The 15,499-nt window shown below is 36.2% G+C and overlaps 3 protein-coding genes across 3 annotated transcripts; all 3 read right to left on the bottom strand.

The window, feature by feature from the left end:
* Window positions 1-701: 701 nt before the first annotated feature.
* LOC113279298 lies at window positions 702-2,708 on the bottom strand. The gene is made up of 4 exons (XM_026527998.1): window positions 2,678-2,708; window positions 2,343-2,545; window positions 2,230-2,245; window positions 702-1,315 (listed from the first exon to the last, which is right to left on the bottom strand). Exons 1-4 carry the CDS (start codon window positions 2,706-2,708, stop codon window positions 702-704), a joined length of 864 nt encoding a protein of 287 aa, XP_026383783.1.
* A 1,650-nt stretch (window positions 2,709-4,358) lies between these two features.
* Window positions 4,359-7,268, bottom strand: LOC113282188 (inorganic phosphate transporter 2-1, chloroplastic-like). Its single transcript, XM_026531152.1, has 3 exons — window positions 6,304-7,268; window positions 5,642-5,833; window positions 4,359-5,482 (listed from the first exon to the last, which is right to left on the bottom strand). The coding sequence occupies exons 1-3, from the start codon at window positions 7,072-7,074 to the stop codon at window positions 4,658-4,660; spliced, it is 1,788 nt and encodes a 595-aa protein (XP_026386937.1). The 5' UTR covers window positions 7,075-7,268; the 3' UTR covers window positions 4,359-4,657.
* A 2,380-nt stretch (window positions 7,269-9,648) lies between these two features.
* On the bottom strand, window positions 9,649-10,317 carry LOC113279297. The gene has a single exon (XM_026527997.1). The coding sequence runs from the start codon at window positions 10,315-10,317 to the stop codon at window positions 9,649-9,651; it is 669 nt and encodes a 222-aa protein (XP_026383782.1).
* Window positions 10,318-15,499: the final 5,182 nt, after the last annotated feature.

Genomic DNA, 15,499 nt, shown 5'->3' with positions numbered 1-15,499 from the left:
CCATGCTAGCTGCACTCTGGTTATCACAAGATAGAGTAGTAGGAGTAGTAAGAGTAATACCTAGTTCAGATAACATAGATGAAATACAGAGAACGTCAGAAGTAGTTACAACAAGAGACTTGTGCTCTACTTCAGCGGAACTGCGAGATGGTAGGCTGTTTCTTGGATGACCAAGAGACAAGTGAGATACCCAGAAAAATAACATAACCACTAGTATATCTGCGTATGTCTGGACACCTAGCCCAGTTAGAGTCAGAGTAGGCTGTGAATTTTGCACATGCCCTAGGGGCTTGCTTCAAGCCATACAACGATTTCTTCAAATGACATACATAATCTGGATGCTCCTTAAAGACAAAAACCTTTGGTTGTTCTTACATCTTCACTAAGAAAACCATGAAAGAATGTGTTTGAAACATCTAATTGTTGAACATGCCTATCCCCAATAATAGCAACAGTTAAGACACAACGAAATTAAAAACAAAATTAAAGTCTCTGTATAATCTACACCATCTTGCTGCAAGTAACCCTTAGCTACTAATCGTGCTTTGAATTGCTCAACCATACCATCAGCATACAACTTCACCTTGTAGACCCACTTACATCCATTGTTCACGTCATCAGTTGGTTTAGCTAAATTCCAAGTCCCGTTATCTTGCAAAGCCATATATTCTTTGTGCGCAGCATCAACCTATATAGGTAACTTAACTACATCTTTTGTAAGATTTTGGCTCAGCAAGAATGTGAAATAAAGAAGAATAAGCACAAGGTAGATGATAAGTAGTAGAATGAGCTAGAAAATCTGGATGAACATGCTTAGGTTTTGAAATACCAATTCTTGATCTAGTCAAACCACTAGGTAAGCTAGGAGCAACAGGTACAATAACATCTACTAATGCATCAGAAGAAGAAAAAGAGGTGCCAGATGAAGCAGAATTATCTTCTTGTGCAATAGGCAAAGAAGAATCAGGTGAAGTATAAGTATCCTCTTTATTTTGACAAGTACTAGATGTAAAGAAATCTCCAGAAACACCAATAGGTAACACAAAAGTCTCAAGTGCACAAGATTGCGTAGTGGTAGAAGTAGTACAAGCAAAAGGAAAACTAAATTCATCAAAAGTAACATTTATTGAAACAAAGATTTTCCTTGTAAAATTATCATAGTAATTGTATCCTTTATACAATGGACCGTAGCCCAGAAAAGTACATCTGACAGATTTAGGACTCAATTTATCTTTCCTATAATGAGTGATGTTGAGATAGCAGCTACAACCAAAAACCTTGAATAAGCTATAATCTGGTAGTTCATTGAAGAGAACTGTATACAGAATGTTTAACTATAATACTTTTGAATTAATCATATTGATTAAAAATGTTGCATCAATAAAACTATCAAACCATAAAATGCTTGGGAAGAAAAACTTGAAAAGACAAGGTATTACCAACCTCGGTAATGTGTGAAATTTTTCTCTCAGCTAGACCATTTTGTTGCGGAGTATGTGGATTCGAAATTATAAGAGTAATACCATATTAATCAAGATAAGCTTTGAAGGGTCCTATGGTTAACTCATATGCACCATCAAATTGAAACTAGATAACAGAGGCTGAGAGAAGATTTTCATTTGTTGTTTTGAAATGAGTAAAGCATTTAAGAGTCTCATCTTTTGTAGTAAGAGGATATATCCAGTGATAACAGCTTAAGTCATCAACAAAGAGAATGGATATTTGAAACCATCTAAAAAATATGTAGAGGAGGGCCCCAAATGTCACAATGAACTAGTGGCAAGGGAGAAGTGGCAATTCTATATGAGGATGAGAAAGGCAGTTTAGTGTGTTTTCCTATTTGACATTCATGACAAAAATTATTTTATGATGCCATCAGATAATTGAACAAGATTGATAGAGGGTAATTTCTTAAGAGTGAGAGAATAAGAGTGCGCTAATCTTTTGTGCCAAATAGACCAATCATCAAGAAGAGAAGTAAAACAAGTAATAAATGGTGGAACAGTTCTTATTGGATAAATGTTGTTACACATTGCTCCTTCAGCAACTACTTCATCACTTGTAAGATTTTTTACGTTGTAAAGGATACATAGTTGTTGGAACAGAATTGAGCAACACAAATTAAGTTCTGAGTTAAAAGAGGAACCAGTAAAACATTTTTGAAAATTAAATTATGAGTTTTCTGTCACAAGAATAACATTACAACACCAGAAATGGAAAGAAACTTACCATTCTCAATTACCACCTGATGGGACCAGAATATGATGTAATATCATGAAGAAGATCTGAATTACTTGTAATATGTGCGGAACCGCCGGAATTAGGATCGACTTTGTGCTCACAACAAAATCAGTTGTAAATTGTTCAACACCAGAACATTTGTAAAAAGCTTGAGGAGATGCATTCTTGAAACCAGAAGAAGAAGCAGATGAAAAAGTAAAACCATAAGCTTTAGATGTAGAATCTTGAGACTTATTTCCGGTTGATGGAGTATAACGACAATGAAAATTAGCAGTATGACCTAGCCGTTTACAGATCTGACATTCTATTTTGGAAAAAATCTATGGAGGTCAATTCTCATTATTTTTGGAAGATGTTGAAGGTTGTGAAGTACTTGCTTAGGAGAATAGTGAGATTTCTTTGAAAAATATGTCGTGTTTGTAAAGTGAAGAAGTACCGAAGAGTCTTGTTCTTGAGATCGAAGCCATTGTCTTCAAAAAATGAATATTATTTATCTCGATCGTGAGTAGAGACAACAAATTTACCAAAACTTCTATTTAATCCATTCAAGGTATACATGACAATATCATCATCAAGAATTTTTCATTAATTGCTGCTAGATTATCAGCAATCTCTTTATTTTGTCGCAAGTATTCGAGAATTGTGAGATTTACTTGTTTAATTGAATGCAACTAACCTCTAAGCAGAAATTTTCTTGCAAATAATTGCGTATTAAATTCACATTTAAGATAATCCCAATATTGTCTTGAAGTTTCTAAGCCAAGAACACAAGAAGAAATGGATTGAGTGAAAGTAACATTGAGACAGAACATCACAAATCTATCCATAGCAGACCAAGAAACATACTCAGGATTAATCGTAAGTACTCATCGATAAAGATCATATACTCAGAAGTTTCATAAGAACCATCAACAAAACGCATCATCAGATTGGTACTCAGTTGAATATACTCAAATTGATGTCTCCACAGTAAGTAATTTGAAGATCCCTCAAGTTTGATGGAGAAAAGGTACAAATATTTTGAAAAGGAAGTTGGATCTGATTTTGTTGAAAATGATCCATTGTTGAGTTTGAGGATTGTGAAAAATTGGAAGCAGTAGGAGATGTCATTAACAAAAGAAGTAGAAGCAGTACATAATGGATCTATAAAGTTTTGAAGCATTTTTTTTTTGACACGTTTTTTTTTTTGAAGGATTATTAGTTTTGCTTGAAACACCAAAAGATGAGTCAAGAAGGATTGATAAGGAGTTCAGAAATTAGGGTTAAGATCGAAAAGAAATTTCGTAGGAGAAGAAATTCTGATACCATGAAAGAATTCAGATGCAGAAAGAAGATTTTATTACTAATTAACTCAGATATTACATAATAGAGAGACTGCTATATAAAGCAACGTCTATTACACATGTGTGAGATACAAGCTGTATTGGCATAGACAACTCACACAAGTGTGAACAGTTGAAAGTAAGAAATACCAGAAGGATAGAAAATTACACTATTAGAGCTTCTCCAATGGTTGATGTGCTTATTTCATATGTGTCAACATTGTCTTGACTTTCTTTTGGTAAAAATTTCCTTATATGGATATAAATCCCTAAATATTGAGAACTAAAATTTTTTATCTCCAACCCAAATCAATCTTAATGTTTGTTTCTTAAAGTGTCATTTAATAAAGATTAAGAATTATTCAATTATTCTTATGGCTAACAATTATTCAATTTTTATTTTATAACTTATTTCACTAGACATTCACCTTGACAATGTCTTCCCAAAATTAAGCCACGTCACTCCATATTTAGAGAAAATTGATGTGTATCATATATGGATCTAGATATTTATCCTCACACACATTCCATTAGAGAAACTCTTAGTCTGTCTTATAGAGAGCTACACCCCCTTCTTGTACCTCTCTCATGCAAACCAAATATTGTACGTCCGTGCCATTTAAGTTACATTCCCGTCTCAATATCCTCACCTGCTTCTCAGAATAAAAATCAAAATTCCAGTCCTCATATGCCTGATTGGCTAAGTCTTGCCGAACTACAAATGTTTCAACAATTTGGTTATCTGGCTTTTCTTTCTTTTGAAGGATAATGCCTGGCTTTTCAATACAATGTGACTGACGTTGTAGAAGGAGTTCAACATTATTATTACATTAAGAATTCATCCATCCAATAGAAGTGTTACTGAGAAAGTTTGGCATTCTTGTGCATCAAACTAAGGAGAACAAAAAGATCGCTCAATTTTATAGCAAAACAAACAAGCCTCAATCCTCGTACTGTTTTAAATTTTAGGTGCAAAAACCCAACCAGGCAACTACTGACAAACAAGCCTCATACTGTTTTAATTCACAAAGAGGTGTCTTCTTAAAAAAATATCAAACTGCGTTTTTCAATGTTTGAAGTTTAAGCCTCAAAACTCAAAATAGATTTGGCAAGAGCTTTGTTAGAATCCATGTGTAGACGATTGAAAGAAATGCGCCAACTGGGATTGTGATGACCCATGAAGTCACAATACCCTTGACAGTCTCTGCGCTCACGCTGTTTAGTCCTCTTGCAAATCCCACTCCCATGACAGCTCCCACAAGTGTATGGGTTGCAGAGATCGGTAGTCCAAACTTCGACGCAAAAAGAACTACTGAAGCTGCTGCAAACTCGGCCGCAAATCCTCGAGTTGGGGTCAGTTCTGTTATTTTCTTCCCAATTGTTGCTATAACCCTATAACCCCACATCATCAACCCAGCTACTATACCGAATCCTCCCCATGCAAGAACTTCCATTGGAATAACAAGCTCAGCTCCACCTGCACCTCCCTGAAGGATCGACAGTGCACCAACTAATGGGCCTATGGCATTTGATACATCATTACCTCCATGAGCAAATGACATAAAGCAGGCTGATAAAACTTGCATGTATCCAAAGACTCCATATACAATTTCCAGTTGGGTCCCAGTAGGGCCAGCAATGTCAGAGAGGAATCCTATATTTTTCTGCTGTGACGCATCTTCTTCTGTCTCTCCTTCTGCAGATTTCGTCTTAGAGAGGAGGTGTCCAAGCTTGTTGTTGATAGCTCGGCTAACTAGAAATGCGCCCGCAAATCCACATGTCAAGGCCTGGGCTAGAACCACAATAGGGTTCTTGCTTAGAGGGAAAGCAACAAACGAGATAGCCGTCACACCAGCAAAGACAGCAACTGGTGCAGCGGTAGCAGCAGCTTGTCCCGGATTTGGAGCAGAGTACACAAACTAGAAGAGAAAGAAAAGAAAAAGCAAATTGGGATGAATTAGAGGGTGATTTATAATTCTGTCCGTTTAATCAATATGAGGTTGGTTGGTTTAACTTTAAGATGCTTTCGCAGGGTTCCTGATTTTAGTTTTTAAGTCCCTTGATGAATTTGTACATACCCGACGTATACATTTGTAGACGAGAAATGAGACAGCTGCTCCCACAACAGGGGAAATGACCCATGATGAAGTCACTCTGGCCAATGAACTCCAAAAGACAGCTCCCACTCCACCATAAACCAGACCGAATCCCACCATAGAACCTACTATGCAGTGCGTGGTGGAAACTGGCCAACCATAGTAAGATGCAATCTGAAAATCCATGCAACAATGACAAGAAATACGAATCAAACACAACAAGAGAGATTATTTGTATGAATCAACTCTATGAAATACCCAACATGCACCAAAGAATCAACTCTACGAATTGATCTTAAATAATGATTTCAAAAGCTACAAGGAATTTGTTTATTTGTGTAATCCAGCAGACACTTAGTCAAGTTAGACGGTCAGTATCATCTTCTAGTGTCACTCTTATCATGGAAAGTTGATCAATGGTGATATTGTGGGATATAAATAGAGCATCTTAACATTTAAGTGTGCATATGTTTCTCCTGAGTTTGTATATGTCCACGTCCAAAGGCAATTTCTAGGTAAGACATTTGAAGTTGATGACCTACTTGTAAATACCTAAATTATAGTTAACATTCAACATAGTGTAGCTCTTTGGAAAGTAAATCTGCATTTTCATAATAAATAAATTAGTCATCAAGATAATGCACCTGCAACCAAGTACCAGCAGCCCCAAGAGAAGAGAGCAAACCAGCAAAGAGCAAAGATTGCTTCTCTTGAAACACATTAGCAACTAGAATTCCATTCTGCATTGTGTTTGTCACATGTTTCCCCATCAATAAAGCCCCTGAGAATTCCAACACTGCTGCAGTCAGCACAGCCTGTCGCAAACTCAAAGCACCCGAGCCTACCGAAGTACCCATTGCATTGGCAACATCATTGGCACCAATATTCCAAGCCATGTATAACCCAAACAACAAAGTTATATAAGAAAGCACCTTAGTCTTCAAACTCAAGCCTTGTCCCAATGACTTCATAAAAAATGGAAGACTAAGAGCAGCAATAGCAATACAAATAGATATCGCAGAAGCCGTTCTTGATGAGATATTAAAAGCCTGAGCCATTCCAGGTGATTCTTCAGATTTCACCTCCTGATCAAGTTTACCCTCATTCGGCACTGCATCTTTAACTTGTTCTTGTTGATCTCCACTTTCGCCGTCAGCAAAAGATGATAGACTTGCACAAGGTATAATGAACTTGGAATTCAGACTAAGAGAGGATAACTTAATGGGTACTTTCCGAGACTTGAGCGGTAAAAAGGAATTAGAATCCTTAACTTCTCTTTTGGAGAAATAGGTATCATGAAAATATGAGCATACATTGTTTTTATGTGGAGAAACATAAGAACATTGAAGTTGAGAACATCTTCTTTCTCCTCCAGGATTTGCTGAAGAAGAAAAACAATAAGAAGAAGTACTCATGTCTTGATGGAAGAAAGAGGGGGTAGCAGAAAGCTAGAGCGAGAAAATAGAAGATGAAGTAGAAAATGTAGTGGTAATATGGACCTTACGGTATTGGTGGATGGTCTGCCATGGATTGTGAAGGAGTATAGAGAGATGCAGGAGAAGAAAAGATGAAGAAATGCATATTATTTAGAATTTTAGAGCAAAAAAAGAGAAAAAAAAATTAGATAGAGAAAGATGAGTTCAAAATGAGTGGTGGTTATGTTTTTTCGTTCCATAGTGGATAACCCGAACAGAATGCTGACTGGCAAATTCAGTATGGTTCCGACATCAACGTCATACACATGGAAGACGTTGGTTCCGGCACCAACACGGTGCTGCTGGCAGTGGTCTTGATACTGGTGCTAGTGGTGGTGGTAGCACTGCTGGCACTGGTGACAGTGGTTCCAACATCAACTTCATGCCCTCTATTGGACGTGATGTTTATATCGATTTATGCAGAAGTTTAGTTGGACTGGTATTTTGGTGTGGGAGCCTGAATGAGTATTCTATTCCCTACTAAATACTGTTACATTGTAAACATGTTTCTCATATTCCATGCGGAGCATAAAGCACAACAAAAAAAAAAGCCCATTTCCAAAGATGCCATTGGCTACCAAATACCAATACAGATTACCAACTCAATGCCTTTGCAATGTTCGACTGTTCTCATTCTTGACCAAAGCTTCAATGGAGGAGAAGTGGTTCAATGCTCCGAATGGATATGGAGTTGCAGCTCTCCAGGGTGGTCACATCAAGAGTTCAAGTGAACCTTGCACAGAGAAAGATTGAGGTGACTGAAGCAAAGCTATAAACAACATACAGAAAGTACAACACCTAAATAGATTATGCATGTTATGTGTATGTTAATGAGAAAAACAAAGGGAAACTCATATAACTGCCGAGTAAGCGATTGCAAGTTCTTTTCTTCTATCCAACTTACATGTACTGAAGGCTTTTAGTGAATTTGTCATTCAAAAACCCATCAGAACTACTCTGCCAGCGTCATTCTTCTCGCAAATCTGATACAACCAGAGTACAAAATGGATCACACCATTAAAGTTGTTTTCACTTGCAGTGTTCTGAATGTACACGCATAGACACTCCGAACAACACCATCTGATTTATCACGTGTCAATCTGTACTTACAATGGTAATGAGTATGTTGATCCCGTCCAAAAGCTGCCAATTTTAGAACGCTATCTTTCTGATTTCAACAGAGTAGTTACAGGCTTGAGATCTCTCGGGTGAACAATAGAACTCCTTAAATCAATGGTCCTATCCAGTACCCAGCACCTATACCATAGAAGTTTGTCAGGCCACAAATCACTGCGCAGCAAATTCCTTAATTAGTTAAACAGGTACCAATACTCAAAATTGGTATTTCAAGTACATGGTTGGACCAAAAATATCTAAAGCTAGCACCAAAATTCAAAAGAAATATGCTTCCAATCCAAAATGGTAAACTGGTGCAAAGGCAAACTTAGGATTAAAAGCATTGAAAGTAATCATTTTTGATCCCTACACTTGCATTCATTTCATAGAGTCACGGATTGCATTATCACATTGTGCCAATCTGACAATGCACTACTTCATCTTACTTGCATTCTGTTAAACCTGACTAAATCTTCACTACCACTTCATCTTACTAATAAAAATAAAATTCTATCAGGCATTTATACAAACGACCAATGTTCATAACCTTAAACTTGACTAAATCTTCAGTACTACTAAAGCTAATTCAGACTTCAATTAGGGTGTGGAATTGACCCATGTGGAAAAGCAGTTCTTACCGATGTCTTTGAAGATTGTGAGAGTCGAATTATCAAAATGAGCTTTAAAAATGTAAATTGAAGCCATCGAAGTTTTACTGTAATAACTGCCTCTGCTGATGAAATTCACCAAAATCCCGTCAAGACTCGGGCAAAAACTTAAAAACACGTAGGAGTATTTTGGTCATAAAAAAACGACCACCAACATTTTGGTTAAACCAAATAACACCCTTGTCCTTTTATTTTTATATTGTAGATGAGAACATTATCCTGAGTTGTGCAGGTGCCATGATCAATGATTAATCATAACTGAAATGTAAGGAGCGCCGAAGTTTCCTTGAACATGGTTTTCTCTTTTCTTTAATAATTTCCCGTCCTCTCTCTGTTGCGGGTATAATGGAAACGATTTGATGGTTTTTCTTCTCCACCCATATGCGCCATTTTTGTCAAAGTCATAAAGAAAATCAAAAAAAAATTGCATTTCATTTCTTGTTTTTTCATTACATTCTATTTTGATTGTTTTATTTATTTATAATAACAAATTTTTCTCAAGTGATAAATTACTTCACCACCACACCATAACAAATTATTCAATCGCTACCCAAAAAATATTACAATCATAATAATGATAATAATCCATTGAATTTCTCTCAATCTTTTCAAAAATTTAATAGATCAATGAGAGAAAGAATTTTAAAAAAAAACAGAGAAATCAAAAAAAAGAATAGTATCAAGTAACAAATTCCTCTGTTTTTTTCTTCTTGATCATCATCATAAATTGTCATCTTGAAAAAACAGGTTCTTCAGTGATTGTGCTAAGTGATGGTTTTCTTGATCTACCAACTGATCTTCTGTGTTGAAGATCAGCAAGAATAATATCATCAAGATCTTCTAAACTCAGTCTTGGAATTTGATCATGATCACCACCACTCTGTTTCTTATCCCTTTTAATATTCCTAATCATAACAACCCATGAATCCTGATCTTCGACAAATTCTTCATCTTTATCATCATCATCAACAACAACAGAAGGTGGTACTATTATCGATTCAGGAGAAACTCTAACTTTATTGTTCCCACCACCAGATGCTGATGTTCTACCCTTATTCCCAGCAGCAGCAGTAGTAGTAGCAAGCAATAGTAATGAACCCATATCTGAAGCTGTAACAACAGAACTAACTCTTTTCATCGGAAACAAAACATAAACATTACCCATTTCCAAATCTTCATCAGCATTAAGAGCTGAAAATCTTGAACCAATACGCAACGATTTCGAATTCACTAAGAAATGATTTGGTATCTCAAACATGATTTCTGCTGCTTTTGTCAAAAAGGGTCCTTCAATTTTTCTGATTACTCCCTTTGGTAGTATAACTGTTGCTTCATTACTTGGTATGCTGTGTTTTCCTCCTGTCTGGATTGTTAGTGTACATGATACGTAGTTCCCCATTAGAGAAGTGGTGCTAGAGATTGGTTTAGAGAAGAGGAAGAGAGAGATAGAAGAAGAAGTGTGCTCAGAATGAAAGAAGATGAAGTTATAGATTTGGTGGATGGAATGTGGAGTATATATACCAGGGGCTGAGAGGATGTTGCTGCCAGTTGTTTCTAGTTTGACATTATTCAGCTGAATCCGCGTTAGGAGGTGGCAGACTGGCAGGCATACTGGTGGAATTGAGTATTCAATGGGAAAGTAATGTTTTTTTGGTACTAAGCCGGACGAATGTTTGTACATACACTCACTAGTCTGATATCTCCTTGGCAAACCACATGGACTGACTGGTGGTATGTGTACTAATGACATGACAATCTCAAATATCTGAAAATTTACCCTACTGACAAATACACAAAGTTAAGTGAATCATTTGGTTTAATGATGAGGGCAGAGTTTTACCCTACCAGTATGATTATATAAGAATTTTACCCTACCCATTTGAAATATCTAGAAAATCACTCTACCGTTGCACTACATTTACCCTACCGTTGTGAAATATCTTCCTTTGATTTTTCTTTTTTTTGTTAAAGGCATCTTTGGTAGTCGGCATTTGTTACTTTTTATTGTTTAATGGTGATTTTTAATACTAAGTTGTCATTAATTTCTTAGCTTGATGATCTGGGTGAGTTTTAAATGAGAAATATCTCAAGGTTTACAAAATAAGACAATTTGAAAATTCCATAATATCTCTTTTTTAAGAACGGAGAGAGTAGTTGTTAAGATCATACTCACACCGAAACAAATACTCCATAATTATGAGAGAAATTTTGTCGACAATATTGGGTTAGACCTTGCCACTCTGAAAATGGTGGATCTTCTGATTATTTATTTTTTTTTGACACGACCAACGACGGGATTCGAACCCCTAACCAACTTGGGAACTCGACTCCTGCTATTTCCCCCGACCAACTGCGGATGTTTGTGTGTGGTAGAGAAGCATCAAAATTGAAAATGTAAACAAATTTTTTTCAATAAAAGAAAGTTTTATTTCAAAAGATTAGGAACTGTACAACAAAATATCTTGCTTATTTACAATGCCAAGTAGTACTTTGTTCTTCAAAATTATACTATTGGATCATTTTCATCAAAAGATTTCAGCTTCTTTCGACTCCATTTAGCTAGATTGTCTGCTTCCCCGTTACCCTGCCTATTTACATACATGATATTTACATTAGCAACGTTACACAAAAAAGTTGAGACATCCCTTAAAATAGCTTTCGTTCTCCAATCACAAGAAGATGGCCTGTTATTTAAAAAGTTTACTGTATCCTTGCAATCTGCTCTTATTTCTATGTTATTTAGATGCAGCTTTTGCGCCCAACAGACCGCTCCTTGAATTGCTAATCCTTCTGCTGCTGACCCTGTAAAATGTAAACAATTGAACTAGCTAAATTAAACTGTGTGCTTAGAAAAGAAAAAGAAAAAAAAAAGTTGTGCGGTCAGAGGAATTGGGTTAGGCTGAGGTGCATGTTATATCAATTTTGAGAAAAACAGAAAAAGCAAAGATTTTGATGAAGTTAGTTGAAGTTTAACTGTAAATATGCGCTGTTTATCCGTGTGGGACCCAACCAATTAACGTCATTTGTTTTTGTTCTAGGTTAAAGAGACTTTTGGCGAGAAATGACCCTGACTTCTTCTTTAATGATTTTTCTTTTTTTGATGCAATTCTTTAATGATGATGCTCGCTCCGGTGTCATATCATTCTTTGCTCTTTAATCAAACGCATCTTTGCAAGTCTGAATTCTCAATTAATTAAGGTGGGATTCAGACTAATAAGTACTAGTTAAGGTGTTAGGCGTATCAATAAACAACGTACAACTTTGATAGTTATAGGGACAGTTTCCCGAATGAGATACAGGCACCACACTACCATTCCTTCCTTTTGTACCTGAAATTTATGCTTGGTCTAGGATTACTCAGCTGGTAAAGTGAATTTGATCTTGGAGGTGCAAATTTTGGTATGTGTCAGCAGTTCATTGGAAAGAAAGAAAACAGAGTAGTGTTGTTACTTAGAGCCATCTAGCAGAAAGGAAGAGTAGGCACAAACCAATCATTACGTTTTGGTTTTATCCTATTTGTTACATATACTAGTACTACTAATCTTAACTTAGTAACTTACTTAAGACGTAAACAAAATTTAGGAGTGTGCCCCGAGCAATGTCAATAATTGTCTTGATGGTCCATCTTTAACTTTGTTCACTAACTTTAACTCCAATGCAAGTGATCTGCAACTCTTTTCACATGTCGGGTGAGGGTATGAACGTCTAAAATGGTTACTTTCGTGTTAGGCTTCACGCTTAATAACGTGGTTTCCTTTTTGGTCCTAAATTTAGGAGTGTTTTTCGTGTGGGATTCATTTTATCTAAACGGATTCCACATCCATTGGATTGGAGATTAGGATATCTACTTCTTATTACATGCATGTGTGCAAAATATACAAAACAATATCACGGTGTAGGAGTATGTGGGCATAACCATGGTATGTGGGCATGAAAATCAATTGGAAAATGAGTGGAGAGGCCCTAAGTATTATAAACCGCAGGATCAACCAAGCGATACATACCTAACCATTTTGTTCAGAAATATGTGGGCATGAAAATCGATGAAAAATCCGAAGTTTTTGAAGATGCAGAGTAGGTTTGTCATGCTCAGCAGCATTATCAGATTGAAATATTTTGATCTTACGATTAAAAAAGATTTTCAACATGCTTTTGGAACAAAAAGAATATAGAAAAAACATCAGATTTCCGAGACATAGGAAACATCCAAATAAAACGACTAAACGCATCAATAAATATGATATAATATATGTAACCTTCATTAGATAAAATATGAGAATGTCCCCATACATCTGAGATAATTAATCTAATGGATTTGAATAAGTAGTTTTACTAGAATTGAAAGGCAACTTATGACTCCTATGTTCATGACAAGATGAACAAAAACTAATAGTCTGGCTTGAAACTGAAAGAGAAAATTGAGACATGACTTTGAGAATTGTACGCATCATTGGATGCCCCAATCTAGAGTGCCAGTCTTGTAAACTAGCACGTTCTCCTATGCAAACTCTAGGAGATTTATATGAGTCATCAAGTTTATAGAGGCCATCCTTCCTATTGCCGCGAAGAAGAACCTTCTCGGTACATCGATCCTTCACTAGACCAAAATTCGGATGAAATTCAAACAAAACATTATTATCAGTGGTAAGACGAGAAACACAAGAGATTGTGAGAGATTTGCGGAGCAAAAAGAATATTACGAAGCTGTAACTTACGGTTTGGAGTTCCTAAGATAGATGAGCCAACATTAGAAATTGGAATTGAGGAACCATTACCCATATGAATTTGATCAGGACCGGTGTACTCGGAGGGAAATTGAAGACGAGAAAGATCATTAGTGATATGATCGATGGCACCACTATCAGGAATCCATGGAGAAGAGAAAAGCAAACCAGGTGCCTGAGCAACATATGCACGAGGTGCGGTCGAAGGTGGTTGACGTCGAGGTGGACGAAAACTCCTATCAAAGCGATTCCAACATTCAGAAGCTTCATGATTTTTATGGCCACATAATTTACACGTTGTTTCTGCCCGGCCAGCACCACGTTGGGGTTGTGGTCTATTGAAAACATTGCAAGATTGAGAAGAAGCATACGGTGCAGGAGAAGAAGTATACGATGCAGGGAAGCGAGATGATGATGATGCAGGTGAACGAGACGGTGCAACCAAATTAGCGACAGGCTGAGAGTTTAACAACTTGGCTTGATGTTCAATACGTAATTCAAAGGTAAGAAGATACGTAAGTAAATCCTCTGTGGTGAGAGAACTCATAGTGGTAGTAAGAGATGTAACAATTGCATCATATGAACTGTCTAAACCAGCAAGAAGATAGTGTCGAAACTCTTTATCTGTGACAATTGTATTGGCAGCGGCAAGAATATCGAAAATATCTCGAGCACGATCTATATATGCTCGCATAGTTTGAGACCCTTTCTTTAAAGCACGTAATTCACAATGAAGATGATGGATTTGAACATCATATTTGTAAGAATATTGAGCTTAAAGAGAGGACCAGATTTCCTGAGATGTAGTTAGACGATGAACATGGCGAAGAACAGCTGGAGTAAGAGATGAAAACATCCAACTAACTAGAATTTTGTCTTGTTTTCTCCATGAAACAAAAGCAGGATTAGGGGATTGATCAGCAAGGGCATGTACGGGACAAGGGGTTGCACCGGTGACATGACCATTGAATTCATAACTTTGAAGATACGGTAAAAACTGTACACGCCATAACGAGTAATTGGTTTCATCCAGTTTGACAGTGATTATGTGATGGGGTTGAGATAATTGAAGAGATGACATAGTTGAGGATTGTAAAGAAGAGACAGTTGGTGTGATCAAAGAAGAAGTGGTAGAGGATTGTAAAGAAGAAATTTTAGATGAAACAGTTGAGGGTTCGATTGACATTGTTTAGGATCGAAATAGGCTAAGCTGATACCTAGTTGGATTTACTGAGATTTAGGTTAACTAAAAGAAGAGATAGAATAAACTTTAAACAGAAAATCGTTTATTGATTTCAATCACACAATATCAAACATACAAAGACTTAATATATATAAGAGTTTTTTGGACTTCAAGGTAAATTATTTCCTAATTGGTTTTGGTTTCTTAATACACAAGAGAATAAACTTTTAGCTGAGAAGTTACCGTGTACAATATTGGGTCATATTGTATACTATTGGGTCTTGTATTAACATGCATTAACCGTATTTTCTATTTATTTTTTCCTTACTTTAAATATTAGTATCTGCATTCTCATTATAATTTAATTTGTACTCTCAAAAGGTTACCAAAATTCAACAGGAGTTATCGAATTCCATATGATTGAATTATTTTTGCTAGCTACCGATAGTCCCCCATGCAATTTAGTAGATCCCTATTAAAATAATCATTTTTTGCTTGGTTCATAAGTATTTTTTAGAATCCCGTAATGGTAGTTTATGTTTTTTAAATGCTTTAATAAATTAATACTTAATGATAAGCTAGTTGTTCTAAATACCTATACACTTTTCCACTTATTTATGATAGGCTTAATAACTTATTTTGGTAGTGTTGTACCATCATCGGGCACATTATTA

This window comes from Papaver somniferum, chromosome 5 (genome assembly GCF_003573695.1).
Source record: "Papaver somniferum cultivar HN1 chromosome 5, ASM357369v1, whole genome shotgun sequence".
Classification (NCBI taxonomy): domain Eukaryota; kingdom Viridiplantae; phylum Streptophyta; class Magnoliopsida; order Ranunculales; family Papaveraceae; genus Papaver; species Papaver somniferum.
The sequence above is the reverse complement of the archived record's forward strand: the minus strand, read 5'-3'. Positions and strand labels throughout refer to the sequence as shown.

What these genes read in the sequence shown, in the direction of transcription:
- LOC113279298 (XM_026527998.1), bottom strand. Translation starts at nt 2,708, where the DNA reads ATGGCTTCGATCTCAAGAACAAGACTCTTCG. An exon ending in CTCAAGAACAAGACTCTTCG is followed by an intron (nt 2,546 to 2,677) that starts GTACTTCTTCAC and finishes TTTCCAAAATAG; the next exon opens with AATGTCAGATCTGTAAACGG.
- LOC113282188 (XM_026531152.1), bottom strand. Translation starts at nt 7,074, where the DNA reads ATGAGTACTTCTTCTTATTGTTTTTCTTCTTCAGCAAATCCTGGAGGA. An exon ending in CTGCTGGTACTTGGTTGCAG is followed by an intron (nt 5,834 to 6,303) that starts GTGCATTATCTT and finishes ATGGATTTTCAG; the next exon opens with ATTGCATCTTACTATGGTTG. An exon ending in TCTACAAATGTATACGTCGG is followed by an intron (nt 5,483 to 5,641) that starts GTATGTACAAAT and finishes TTTCTCTTCTAG; the next exon opens with TTTGTGTACTCTGCTCCAAA.
- LOC113279297 (XM_026527997.1), bottom strand. Translation starts at nt 10,317, where the DNA reads ATGGGGAACTACGTATCATGTACACTAACAATCCAGACAGGAGGAAAA.